Source organism: Pararge aegeria, chromosome 16, assembly GCF_905163445.1.
Source record: "Pararge aegeria chromosome 16, ilParAegt1.1, whole genome shotgun sequence".
In the NCBI taxonomy this organism is placed as follows: Eukaryota; Metazoa; Arthropoda; class Insecta; order Lepidoptera; family Nymphalidae; genus Pararge; species Pararge aegeria.
In genome coordinates this window covers 9,158,058-9,171,971 of record NC_053195.1, presented here as the reverse complement: position 1 = coordinate 9,171,971, position 13,914 = coordinate 9,158,058, and the positions used below count along the sequence as shown (strand labels likewise).

At 35.8% G+C, this 13,914-nt stretch overlaps 1 protein-coding gene across 1 annotated transcript; it reads right to left on the bottom strand.

Moving 5' to 3' along the window:
- Window positions 1–851: 851 nt before the first annotated feature.
- LOC120630506 (pupal cuticle protein C1B-like) lies at window positions 852–1,616 on the bottom strand. Its single transcript, XM_039899755.1, has 2 exons — window positions 1,558–1,616; window positions 852–1,067 (listed from the first exon to the last, which is right to left on the bottom strand). The coding sequence occupies exons 1-2, from the start codon at window positions 1,567–1,569 to the stop codon at window positions 852–854; spliced, it is 228 nt and encodes a 75-aa protein (XP_039755689.1). The 5' UTR covers window positions 1,570–1,616.
- Between the last annotated feature and the right edge of the window lie 12,298 nt (window positions 1,617–13,914).

Genomic DNA, 13,914 nt, shown 5'->3' with positions numbered 1-13,914 from the left:
CTGAATGATAGTATTAATAGATAATCCCCTTAGTTTTCTTTGCAAATTAAATTATTGTCTATACATCGCATAGATTCACACGATATACGCATTATGTTTTTACAGTATGGCAAATAAAATTAAATGAAATCCAATAAATTCACATCAAAAGTTGACGACCTAAAAAAAAACTTATTATTAAGTAAATCGTTTTCTCGAATTATGTCTTTGAAGAGAAATGAGTTCATATATTCGTAATAATTTGATGAAAGGTACCATATTGGAATGCCGAAGATAATGCCATAATATATATAGTACCTACCTACTTAACAATTCCGCATTTCATTTTTTTTTTTACTCGTTTTTTTTTGTTACGATGTTATTCAAAGAACATTGGTGCTGTTCTTTGGAGAACATATTAATTGATAATCCCTATTGATGTCACACCATCATCATCATCATGTCAATCAATCGACATCAACTGTTGGACATAGGTCTTTTGTAGAGAGTTCCACAGTACACGGTCCTGGGCCGCTTGCCATACTACGTCTATTTATTTTTGATTACACTATAAGTTAGCCCTTGACTGAAATTTCTCCTGGATGCAGTCTAAGATGGGAGCGGGCTAACCTGTTAGGGAATATGGTACTTATATTTAAACCATATCCCTTTTCTTTTTCGACGCGGCGCTAAATCGCCTAGCGACACTTCTTGTTCGGTAGGTTGGTAACTAGCCACGGCCAAAGCCTCCCACCAGACAGGAAGCATACGTGTATACAAAAAGCGTAGGTATAATAAAACAAAAAAATTATCATGCCATTGTTTATTAACAGTAGTAAGTAAATCCGTTGCTAAGCATAGCTTCAATTAAATCAACGGCGGAGGTAGTACGCGGAGTAAGGAGACGCGTAAGTGTATGGCGAGTAAGCCAATGGAGCTGAATACGCTGAGTAAGCAGAGTACGCCACGGGAGCGGTGTACGCTGCGGCGACGGGTGCTGTGTACGCGGCGGCAAAAGGAGCGGTGTATGCGATTGGTAGTACTCCAGGCTTGGCTGCAGCAAGAGCCAGGAAGCAGGCGAAGATGAACTGAAAGTAACAATACATAATATTAGATTTCCTCTCTACCTACAAAGCATATAACGTTCTGTTCAGGCTAAAAACACATCAATAACTAAAAGTTAGTTCAGGAGGTTAAAAACTTAGTAAGAGGGCCAAACATAAAATAAATTAAATCCTTAATAACTTTCTTAGAATATATCAGGATTTGAATTAGTGGTCATATTGTTGTTTACTCAAGAAAACCAATCTATTCATTACAAGTATTATGTTAAACAACCAAGGCTACATATATTGTAAGAGTTCCTCTTGAGGTCCGTCCTTGTTCTACTTATTGAACTTGCTTGAAGTCGCTTGAGGGTTTTAGCGGTAAAATAATTTTATATATAAATAAACATCAAAGAAAAGCCCGAGTGGAAAGTCTGGACTGATTTTATAAAAAAAATTTAATTTCCGGCACATAACTAAAAATATTTATGTTTCTATTTTGTTAACTATGAAAATGGAAAACATATTTTACCAGTTTGAACATTTTGAAGGGTGGCTTGGATTTGAATTTGTAGGAAACAATGAGTTCAACGACTGAATCGTGTGTGATTCTAATTGTTTGACATCAAGTCGTTTTATAGGCGCCTCCGTTTTACCTTCTATGAAGAAACTGCCTTGTGAGACATGTTTTGAATACAAATTCAACGTCTGGTGTGTATAAGAAAGTATATCTACCTTTATGTTAAAAAGCTATTTTATAATAGTTAGTTGTAATTATTTAACTGAACTGGGACCTCGTGATACCCTACTTTTTGCAAGATGGGATCCGTATTTTTTACGACTATAGAGAATAAAGGACGTAACACACTCTGTACTGGTTGTTGACACCAGCCAGGTTGAACCCCGAGTTCTGGTATGATGAGGAATAAAATGATAGAGATCTAATTGTAATGTAACGGAGTATAGCAAACCGATACAAAAAAAAAACAAAAATGTTTTATTTATTGCTGGCCTATCACAGGCACTTATGAAGCGTTAATACCTATTATGTTACCATTAATTGTGAGCTAGGAGGATTTCAAACGCGCCGTGGTTTAAGAAGAGCCATATGTAGAATGTAATGTTAAAATTAAATTATCTTGGTGCGTAGCATCATTAAGTTACATTGATAGATAAGACCCTACTTATCACAACTGTGTCCAGTTGCAGCGTTATAGCGTTGTGCCCTTCGGAACCTATTTAGGAAAGCAAATCAGGTCGCGAAATCTTGCGATTGTTCGATTTTAAAGAATGTTCTAATTAATCTCATATGCCGTGAAAAGCGACGAAAATATTGTACTAAAAGTACAAGAAATATTAAAAGCCAATAATATGCACAATATTTTGTTGGGAATAGCGCTTCTATATATATAATTCAATGCGTGTTATAGGCCTATTTATATAACTAATTTTTGATTTTGTTGTTGTAATTAGAGACGTAAATTTTAACAGTTCTGTTTAAAGAGTGAAAGTTTAACAAGTCGGATTTGAAATCACAATTTTTTCTCATATAGAGATCAGAGTCTTACTAGTCAGACTCTAAATTAAATAGTAATCGAATACAGCTAAAATCTGGGCGTTGTTTTCAGCGCTTGTAGGTTTTCGTTAATATTACCAGTTTACTGACTGCGGAGTATGTCATTCCTAATATGCTTCATTAATATTTTAACTAACACATTAATCAATCAGTAAATGAAGAGGTATTTATTAATAAATTGAGATGAAAGCACGTTCACGTGTTCTATAGTTCACACACCTTTGAGAATGTTACGGAGAACTCTCAGGCATTCAGGTTTCATCACTATATTTTCCTTCACCATTAAAGCAAGCGATATTTTTTAATGTCTCTAATTTAAAAACGCACTAAACTCCGAAAAGTAAAGAGTGCGTGCCGGGGATCGAACTTGGTAACACCGCATCCCTTACTAGTAGTTAATAAAACACTACTTAAATATGTGCACTATTTTGTATCGCACGAAGAAATATGACATAACAATATGTCAGTATGACAATAACTTGAACCGACGGATTAACGTGCTCTTTCAATGTAACTCCGGGCTTGTACTGAGAATTTTATTTCAGCCCGCCCCACGGATCGATTTCAGGACCTCGAGATTCGCAGTTGAACATGATAAAAACTGGACCATAGAGGCAGTAGTAATTAATATGTAGGGATAGTTCTGATAATAAGGTTGTAATAGCACGATTTATTATTCGCGATGATATTACTAGATTTCTGAAATGAGATGAAAAAACCGCATCGCTACCTTTACTACGAGACAGATATACTTCGTATTAAAAAGCTTAAAAGTTTGGTTGCATATTTGTACGCATCAACGTTTGGCACTACTAGAACAAATATTCCTTTTAGTTTTCAATTTTTTTTAAAAGTTATAGTCGTGGGTGAAACTGAAGCTAGCTCTTAACATAAGATTTAAGAGTTACTAGGCAGAAAATAATAAGCCTTAATCATCTTACGGGTAATTTTTCATAACATTTCGCACAAGCACTAAAATATATAGACATCCTGCTCAACAGCTTTGAATGATCATAAAAGTCCAAAAATTACAAGGCTAAAATAAGAAAAATATGCGTTCTAGGATTGTAAACTACAATAGCCTCGTTTGACAAGATCAAGTGTAAGATATAAACGATTAAGTTTCAACAGTAAACTTTCGTGTGGCCGAAACTGGTCCGTAATCTTTTTTTAGGTTTTTATAACCCTGACCTTATAATTTTACTTGAGCAAAGGCTGCGCGTGACCACAATGCTAAATGGGGGTCAAGAGGATATTTGAAAAACTATCCGCTTTGATGCTAGGACATCCCATATACCATGATCCTATATAAACTGAGAATAATGAATTGATTTTTATCATTACATTTTGATTTCCATCAATACGGACCGATCATACATACAACCATCATAATGTTGAAATATGTAAGTATTTTTCTTGTTAATTTAATATGATAAAATACAGCTCTAAAAATAATATTTAGAGGAAAAAAAAGAAGCCTAAATAGAACTAAAGATATTTCGGTTTTCTCTGGTTTTGGTTAGGTAGAAAAAGTTTTAAGTTTCATAAGTCTGCATTCTTCGCATCCTAAGAGAATCTGTAGTGGGCGGGTATTGGGTTGATTTTGATGAATTCCTGGTTCGGGACGGCTTTCCCTTTTTTTTTTTGTCAAGATATTCTGAGTGCAGAATTAGGACCGGGGTTCCCGGTGTGCCTCGGAGAACATGCTATATCGTCCCGGTCACTATCACTAACATGTGAAGCGCAAACCCTATTGGTGCAGCGTGGTGGAAATATGCTTTTAACCATCACTCCTAGAAGAGTTCTGTAATCCTTTCTGGGTATACGCCTCCTCCTTCAGAAAGGACTATGTACGTGGCTTGAAGTGGTGATAGCGCATGGTAGGAGTTCTATTTCATTTTCGCGGGGCCGATTTCGAATCCCAGCTCGCACGTGCGCAGCTAAGTTATGTGCGTTTAAGTAATTCAAACACTTTTTTATCACTTGCTTCAACGGCGAAGGAAAATATCGTGAGGAAACCAGCATGCCTGAGAATTCTACATGATGTTCTCCAAGGTGTGTGGGGATGCGAACCAATCCGAACTGGGCTAGCGTGGATGACTAAATACCCCTTTCTCATTATTGGAGAAGGGTCTTGCTCTGTAGTGGGCCGGTAATGGGTTGATGTCATGATGATGATTGGACGATGATGAACTTAAGATCAACATGCATTTGGAGTAGAGATTTTGGGACCGTGGGGTCCGGAGGCAAGAGCCCTTTTCAAAGAATTATCGAAAAGGGTTATCGAGTCTACCGGTGATCCTAGAGCGGGCAGTTATCTTGGCCAACGAATTTGTTTGGCCATCCAAAGGGGCAATGCTGCCAGCATCTTAGGAACTGTGCCTTGCTGCGGTGTTTTCGAGGACGTTTTAGATTTTATTTAGTTTTAAATAGTTTATTTTAGGTTATATTTATAGAATCGATGTATTAAATACTAAAAATCGAAAAAAAAAAAACAAGCATTTTCATTAAAAAAAATCTTTTTCAGTTGTTGTTCGCTGCTCTTCTGGCCTTCGCTGCTGCCAAGCCCCTTGTGGTGGAATATCCGGTATCGTCTGTTGCTACCTACTCCTCCCCCCTTACAGTTGAATACACAGCCCCGTACTACTACCCTGGATACGCTTCAGCCTACGACCACTTCGACTACGCAACTTATACCTACCCTTACAGCTACGACTATTATGTACGCTAAAACTCAGACTTACTGTTTATTATGTGACAACAAATATATTTAATCCCACCTAATGCTATTTTATTATTTCAACGATTCGTTATTTTGAGGTAATGTTAATTATGAGCTAATATGAGATTTTGGGCTTAAGCTCACGCCTTAAAATTAAGATCTATGATGTATATTATGGGTAATGAGTTAAAAAAAAAAACACGTTAACATATTCTACGATTTTTGACACCTCCATGGCGCAACGGTGAGCGCTGTGGATTTAAGTGGGAGGTCCCGGTTTCGATTCCCGGCTGCGGCAATTTGGGAATTTATAATTTCTGCATTTTCTCTGGTCTGGTCTGGTGGGAGGCTTTGAGCGTCGCTAGTTTACATCGATTTAGCGTTCTGGTACGATGTCACGTAAAAACCGATTAGAGGTTATTTTAAAATAACCGCCATACCTGCTAATAGCTAAGTAAGCCCATTACCATCTTAGACTGCATCATCACTTACCACTAGGTGAGATCGCAGTCAACGGCTAACTTTTAGTGTTTTAAAAAAAAGCCCTGTGAAGTTAATAAATACTAGTGTTGTATTTTCTATTTAATAACTGTGAATATCATCGCCGATGGGAGTCAAGGTTTTTTTTAAATGGCATATTTCAATGGTAATTTCAGTTTGCCGACAACAGATTGAAGTCGCTGTTTCCGATCAATTGAAGCCATATCGATGTTATTACTATAAAGAGGAAAATGGATTATTGTCTGTAATTATTGAAATTTTCTAAACTAAACGATCATTCATCTACACATAAAAAAGCGAAAGTTCACTGACTGATTCATAATGAAATCTCAGGAACTAAAAGGCCTACAAACTTAAAATTTAAAAAATAGGTTGTTTCTAGGACGTAAGTGTCAGAAGAAACAGTTTTGAGAAAGGGTTGAAATAGGGGTTGGAAGTTTGTATGAAATCCTTTGTTTTTAAAGTTACATATGTGGATATCGACATTTAGGTTATCAGCTTATAGTACTAGTTTTTGAAGTTTTCAATAATAAAAAACCTATAAACAATTGGTATTTCTTAAGGATGGTAAAATAGGGAATAACATTTGATAAAATAAGTTGTTTTCTTTTATTATTATGTTTACAAACTTTTTAAGGCATAGACTTCATAAAATATTTTTCCAAATCTACCTCTTAGGGGGTAAAAAAACAAGGATTGGCACTTTGTATGGAAGTTCCATATGTTTTCGAGGTTAGACACCAAAATTCGCATTTAGGTCAGTAATTATAAAAAAAATGGGCTAATAGGACAGGGATGCACGCACAACAACCCAGAAGTTTTAAATTCAGAAACCGGTTCAGTAGAAGAAGGAAAGTGAGGGGTGACTTAAGGTGGTCAAATTTGGACAGCAACATACGGGATGAAACATGCCTTTGTATTCTAGTTATTCCTTCATATTCCTTTTTTTTGTTTCTTGTATATATTCTTTATGTGGTGTACCAATAAAGAGTACTTAAAAATAATAATAATAAAAAAAATAATAATAATGAAGCTACGTTGGTTATTGTAATAATCCGCAATATTAATATAGTTATAGACGCCAAACTGTGTCCATCAGTCTGTATGTGGCCATCTACCGTATAAACTTTGAACTGATCTTTAGGACTTTTGAAATTTGCCGGTAGCTTTCTTCTTGGAGAAATGTTTACGAACCACAGGGAATATTCTCAAACCCACGGGAAATCAGGAATTCTGCGCAGACGAAGTCGCGGGCATCCGCTTAAATCATCAGAGGTAGATACACATCAGATGTAATAATGTAAAGGTATTAAATGAACTTGGGAGTATGTATTTCTGTCTGGTTGTGTTCAGATGACGTATAAATGATGAAACTGATTTTGAGGTCCTGCCGGGGACAGGCTTCTTTTAATATCAGGGCACGTCAAAATTTAAAAACACCCAATATTTCATGCCCGCACTGAGATAGTTCTAAAAAAAGCTCACCATTTTGTGGCGGCGGCTATCTTGCATTTGAAATAAAAATAAGCCATTTTGTGGCGGCACCCACTGTGACTAATTTTCAGCAAACCTAGATAAGAACACTCCTATTTCTACTTTCAAACAAACAAAAACAAGATCAAGATTGGTTCATCCGTTCGCGAAATACGATGCCACGACACGCAAAATCATTAGCCCCAGCCACTTTAATGATTTATTTTATTATGTTTCTTACTATTTGTTAAAAATATTTTTTAACAACGTTGTGTTATTGCAGCAACGGAAATACATCAGCTGTGATAATTTCAACTTTCTAATTAACATAGTACCTGGTGAGAGGCAGACAGGCAGACGGCCAGCGATTTCCTAGTACTATTACTAATTTAAGGTCCCGTTTTATCCTTGGGTACGGAATCCTATAGTCCGAGGGCTGTAATAATACAAAATTTTTAATATTTGTTTCATTCAGGTAAAACACATCTCAATATACACGTTAAAAAAGCAGTAAGATCTAAAGAAATAAATACATACATATATACTACGACAATACACACATCACCATCTAGCACAAAAGTAAGTAGCTTGTGTTATGGGTGCTAAGATGACTGATGAATATTTTTATAAATAATGTACATAAATACTTAGATATACATATAAACACCCAGACAATGAAAAACATTCATGCTCATCACACTAACATTTTCCAGTAGTGGGAATCGAACCCACGGCCTAGGACTCAGAATCCAATAAAGAACTACGCCAATCGGCCCTCAAATTTAATTTAATTAAATGAAAACAATTTAAAAAAATACAATTAAAATAAAATAAATTACCCCAAAAGAGCGTTCGTACCCGTATAACCCGTATATTCACGGCACCTAAGCTCAACACTGCGCCAGGGTGGTCGTATCGCAAACAGAGTTCTCGCAACGTAAATCCTCATTTGTAATTCTAAATCTGTAATAGAATTGGAGTTATTGACTTGGTGTCGAAAGTTCAACCTTGGTTTATCTGTCAACACTCCGTCAAGTATTTATTTCAGTGTTGGCTATTCGCAAATAATCCCCTGGCATAACTAAGTTCAGGTGCCTTTACTCACATGTTTATCAAAATCTGAGAATAACTAAATTCGCATAGTTAGCGGATTGGCATAATTTATAAATAGATAAATTTAAATTCTCACAAAACCTATTAAACTTTTTTTCAATTGCAATTCTACCCAGGAATTAGGATCCTCTTCTCAAGGGCAGACTTATAAATAGTTTATAACAAAGGAATAATATCTAATATCCCTATAGGTCAGATATTGGTACAGTCGGTATAATCCTTCAGGTATTAAAATGATCTTAACGGCGTATATATTAAGAAAGTGAGTCGATTGCGTGGGGCAAACTATGAAGGTCCGAACTGGGTCCATACTAGCTTTCCTCCTTGCCTTTGATCATCAATAGCCTATAACAGTCCACACAGTCCACTGCTGGACTACAGGCCTCTACTAACAGGAGCGTTTGTACACTATCATCACACGGGCAAGGCGGACTGGTGATCGCAGTTGATGGCAGTAATATAGTAGTACTAGCTGCTGCCCGCGACTTCGCCTGCGTTTGATTTTTGATGTGGCATTAAATTTAGTTGTAGATCTAAAAAAAAAAAGTATTCAGTATCGCTAAGCCTTAGATGAGGGGTTTGCTGCTGTCTGCTGAGGAGTTCTGTCATCTATCTCCAACCACAGTTTGGGCCAAATTAAACACATATTATAACCTTTATAGTAAAAAAAAAAATTATTGAAATCGGTTCTAATTTGTCGGAGTTATGGTGTAACATCGTCAAACACTCATCTCATCTCCCAAAGGAACCGAGCTTAATGTCAGGATAAAAAGTATCCTATATTACTTCTTCTAACACTTCCAAGAATATCTGTACAAAGTTTCATGAGGATCGGTTAAGTAGTTTTTGCGTGAAAGCGTAACAAACAAACTTACATTGCCATTTATAATATTAGTAGGGATAGGGATAAAGGACATTTCTCCATTGCCAATTCTCCGTAATATTCACTTGGTCGCCTCGTACGATACCCGCAGCAGGAGGATGGGTGGTGAGTGTAACATCTGATCTAGCGTAAAAACACAGCTAATTGCCTCTGATATCAGCTGAAAGTAAACGTAATGAATAGCATAGAATCTTAGTTCAGATGTTGTTTTATCAATTGCCAAAGCCGATTGAAATGCTGATTTTTCTATTCTGTAATATCCGCCATGCCTGAGATGAAAATCACGTGTTAAACGTGATCGCGTGACATCTCCCCTATGATTTGAGAGATAACAAGTTACTGGAAACTTTCACCCCGCTGAGTGACGCTCAACATGGTTTTAGTAGTTTTCACGTCACCTGTAGATATCAGTGGGTGTAGGTTCTCTTGGAATTAAATATCGTCATCATTAAATACAGGTCACGGGTTTGTTTCTCTCGGCTTGTTTTTTAGACTGTTAAAACATTGTCGAAGACTGTAGGAACATTATTGAGAACTCTCAAGCATGGATGTTGCTCGTAATATTTTCTTTCAGCGTAAAATCAAGTTATATTTTAGAATGCACACAACTCCAAAAAGTTAGTTAGGCTGAAATCGTAATCAACAAGGGTATCAAAAATTGTCATGGTCTTGCAATAATCGAACTACGAGTATATACAGCGTTCTAGGATTAAATATGAAGAAAAGCTTTCTTTGTTAAGTTTGTATAAGAAAATGGAAATATTTATTAGAATTTTTCGACAACCTCCTTGGCACAACGGTGAACGTTCTGTTTTATAAATTTGAGGTCCCTTGTTCAATCCCCTGATCTGAATGTTGTTTTTTATTTTCCTTCAGACCCGTGCCGCCAATCGATAAAGCATTCTATACATCTCCGCGTAGAAATCGATTAGGAGTATGGGTTTTTATTTAACTGCCATATTCCTAAAAGTTAAGACTGCTACGATCTTAGGCTACAACATCACTTATAACCAGGTTAGATATCTATTCAAGTTCTAACTTACACGCGGACAAAGTCGCGATTAACAACGGGTACGTAATAAAGTGTCATAAACCCACCTCTTATAAATACAATAGCTGTTCACGCATTGTAACAAAATATGTTATTGACGTATTTGGTGTATTATTTCATCATAAAATCCAAAATGATTTTTCTTATAAGATGAAGAGCTTTGTTCCACAAAGCTTACACGCGCGCTTATCAATGTCACATGCATTGCGTCAAACTCTACATGGGCATTGTTCTCGGGAAAGTATTGCCCTGTTTATAGCGTCCAGATCAAATATCAAGTTATTATGTGTATGAGTTTCAGATAAATATTCTTTAGACTTTTGTCTGGTGGGAGGTGCCTAAAAAAAAGAATATCGTTACTATTAAAATAAAAGACTGCTTTACTAATAACATATTAAATGATAATAAAAAGAAAATTGTTTTTTTTTAATTAAAGGTTTGATTGACTCAACTCATTAACGAACCTTTATTTTCATTTGACATGACCTAAATCCTAGAAGAAAACAGAGAAATGTTAAGTACTGATATTTGTACCAAGATACTCTGGACTTAAATAAAATAGTAATAGACCGAGTACTTGGTTTATTACTCAGTACTCGGCATACTAGCCTAGGCAGTTTTTTAATTACTCGTACTAGGCCAAATTACAATGTTTCTACACCGATTCATTTAGCTTAGCACGAGTCAGAAAGAATGGTCTTGGATAGCATACAAAGCTTCCAGCTTCCCCACTTAACAGGAAAAAGTGTATTCTTTATAGTGAGTGTATGCATAAACGACACTTACGACTTGTATACGAAACGTTTAGTACTTGCATAAAATACACTTGCGACCTGTATACAAGACGTTCTAAACTTGAATAAAAGACACTTGCGACCTGTATACAAGACTTACTTAACTTGCATAAACGACACTTACGACTTGTATACGAAACAGACGGTGTAAAATAATAAAGATATGAAGGAGGAAAAGCTAATTGTTTATCTAATAAAAATCAGAAGTGTCAGCTTCATATGCTTTGCATATAAAAAGTTAAGGTACCACACGCTTTATGCATAAACATATGGTAATGATTCATATCTAAGTTAAGAAATATAAAAATAAGAATTTAAGAAATTTTACTAATATGACGTGTATGGTGCTTTTGGTATTTTAGCGAAATTTGTAGTGGCCTGAACGAGAATGAAAGAGGAATCCAATAGAGTCGTGAGTTAGAGCAAACGCTTGCCATTTAAACTTCAATTATCAATAATAATGTCCCACTGTTGGGCACAGGTCACCTTTCTCATTGGAGAGAGAGACTGAGAGCACTGGCACACAACGCTGCTCCAATGCGGGTTGTCGGTTTTTATGCTATTATAATTACATCAGGATCGCGTACGTCTCCAAAGCACGGGGTTTGCCAAAGCTAATTTGGTGATAGTTTGTTGATAGGTAATAAAAAATTCCTCTTAGAAAACTTCAATATCATTGCATTGAATCGAAACCAGGGCTTCGTGATCCTGCTAACAACTAGACCATAGAACTACTAGAACCACTAGACGACGCAGTAACAGAGGAAGTAAATTTAAGCATGATGTTTTGAGTTTCGACCCGTCTATTTAAACAACGTCATAGACTAGCGCTGTTTCAGGTGACATTGTGCTGTCTAGCGCAGACTTTGACGATAACCCTTGTATGAGATATTACACAACAAGCCTGTACATGATTAAATTGTGTTCATGGTTATTTACCTTGAATACGGCAGCTCTACGGTGTTTTTTAAACTTTTTTTTATAACTCATTATAAAGCTCATTGTTAGCAACCACTATTGGCCCACTAAAGGGGACAGGTCTCGTCTCAGAGTGAGAAAGGCGAAGCTGAGAAGGAACTTCTCCGGATTTTTTTTTCTCGCCATCTCAAAGTGTCACCTAAAACTTAACTTACTTTTTGCAAATATTGTGTCCATACAAATCAGTCCATTAGGGGCTCAGTACAGGGTCTCCTCTCAGAATGAGATGGGATGAGATGGGTGGTCAAAGTGGTCGTACTTTAGAACGCTGGTCAATTGGTAGACTTCACACGTCATTGAGAACATTATGAAAATCTCACAGGCATGTAGGTATCTTTACAATGTTTTCCGTCACCGTTAAGGCAAGTGACATTTCATTGCTTGAAATACACAAATCAACGCTTTTCCATAATGTGGCTATAAGGTTTTATTAAACTCAAATAGTAACCCCAGTAACACATATATATGAACGCCGTTAGCGAAACTATTTTATGCTCGAGAACAAAAAGATTATTATTTAAGCAGTATAAGTTTGTATTGTTATAGGCTACATGAAGCCATGACGAATCCAATAAAATATTAAATGAAAACACAGATGAGAAAAGAAAAAAGGAATTAATTTGAGGCTAACAAGTTTAAGGTATATATCTTCAGATTTGGAAAATATATTACTTATAACAAAATAATAGTTAATTTTTCGTGGTCGTATCATTTAAAAGATGAGAACCATAACACTTTACCGAAGACTAAGAAAAAGTTTTGTTGTGTCCATCCATGTGCATTTTATTTCAGCCAGCTTACGATATTATCATATTAAATCTCAATGAGTACATTTGAAAACTCTGTTGAACGATTACGTGAAGGTTATGTTAGGTGTCAAACTTGTAATTTTCGACCAAGATTTACGATATGGTCAACCATCTAGAATTCAAATTCAAATTCAAAATTCAATTATTTCAAGTAGGCCTAATATAAGCACTTTTGAAGCGTCAAGTCTGTCTGTGTGCAGTGACTCTACCACTGGTTCGGAAGGCAGATTCTACCGAGAAGAAGCCGGCAAGAAACTCAGCAGTTGCTCTTTTCCAATGTTAACAATTTACATTTTACATTTTAAAATTCATTTTTCTATCTTGTGAGAGATGAAATAGGAGCCGGATGCTTTCAAGCAACCTTGTCATTATAAATGCAGATAAATGTTGCGTTGTAATATTGTGATTACTATTTTTCCTACCTTTGTGCTCTAAATCATATATATTTTAAAGCTACCGTTGTTCGTAAAGATTGAAACCGGTTTAATGTAGTAAATATATATAAAAAAAACTATTAGATCTTTTAACTTACAGTGAGACTAGTTCTGTCTGCGGCTTCAACCATGTGTACTGCTTCTCTTCCTTTGGTAGCAGGATACAAAATATTCTGTATATTGTTATAACCTTATACTTCATTTCACCATTGCACTTTAGATTTATCTCATAGGAACCGTGAAATTTGTCGGGATATAAAGTAGGCAATGCCAATTTCAGGCACATAAAATATCTGTACCTATACAAAATATCATGCAAAAATTCTCTATTTTTATATTTTTATTTCACTGTTTCTTTCCCTGAAAAAGCTAATAAATAAACTATAAATATGACAACTCTCGTACTTCTTTCTCTTGGCTCACAATAGGGTTTCAAAAATGTATATTTACGTATTAATACAAAGATAATGGTGCCAATTCTCTGTGTAGATAAATCACTGAACGAAGCGAAATTATAGACGTTTAAAAAGTAATGCTACCCATTTTTTATCCACT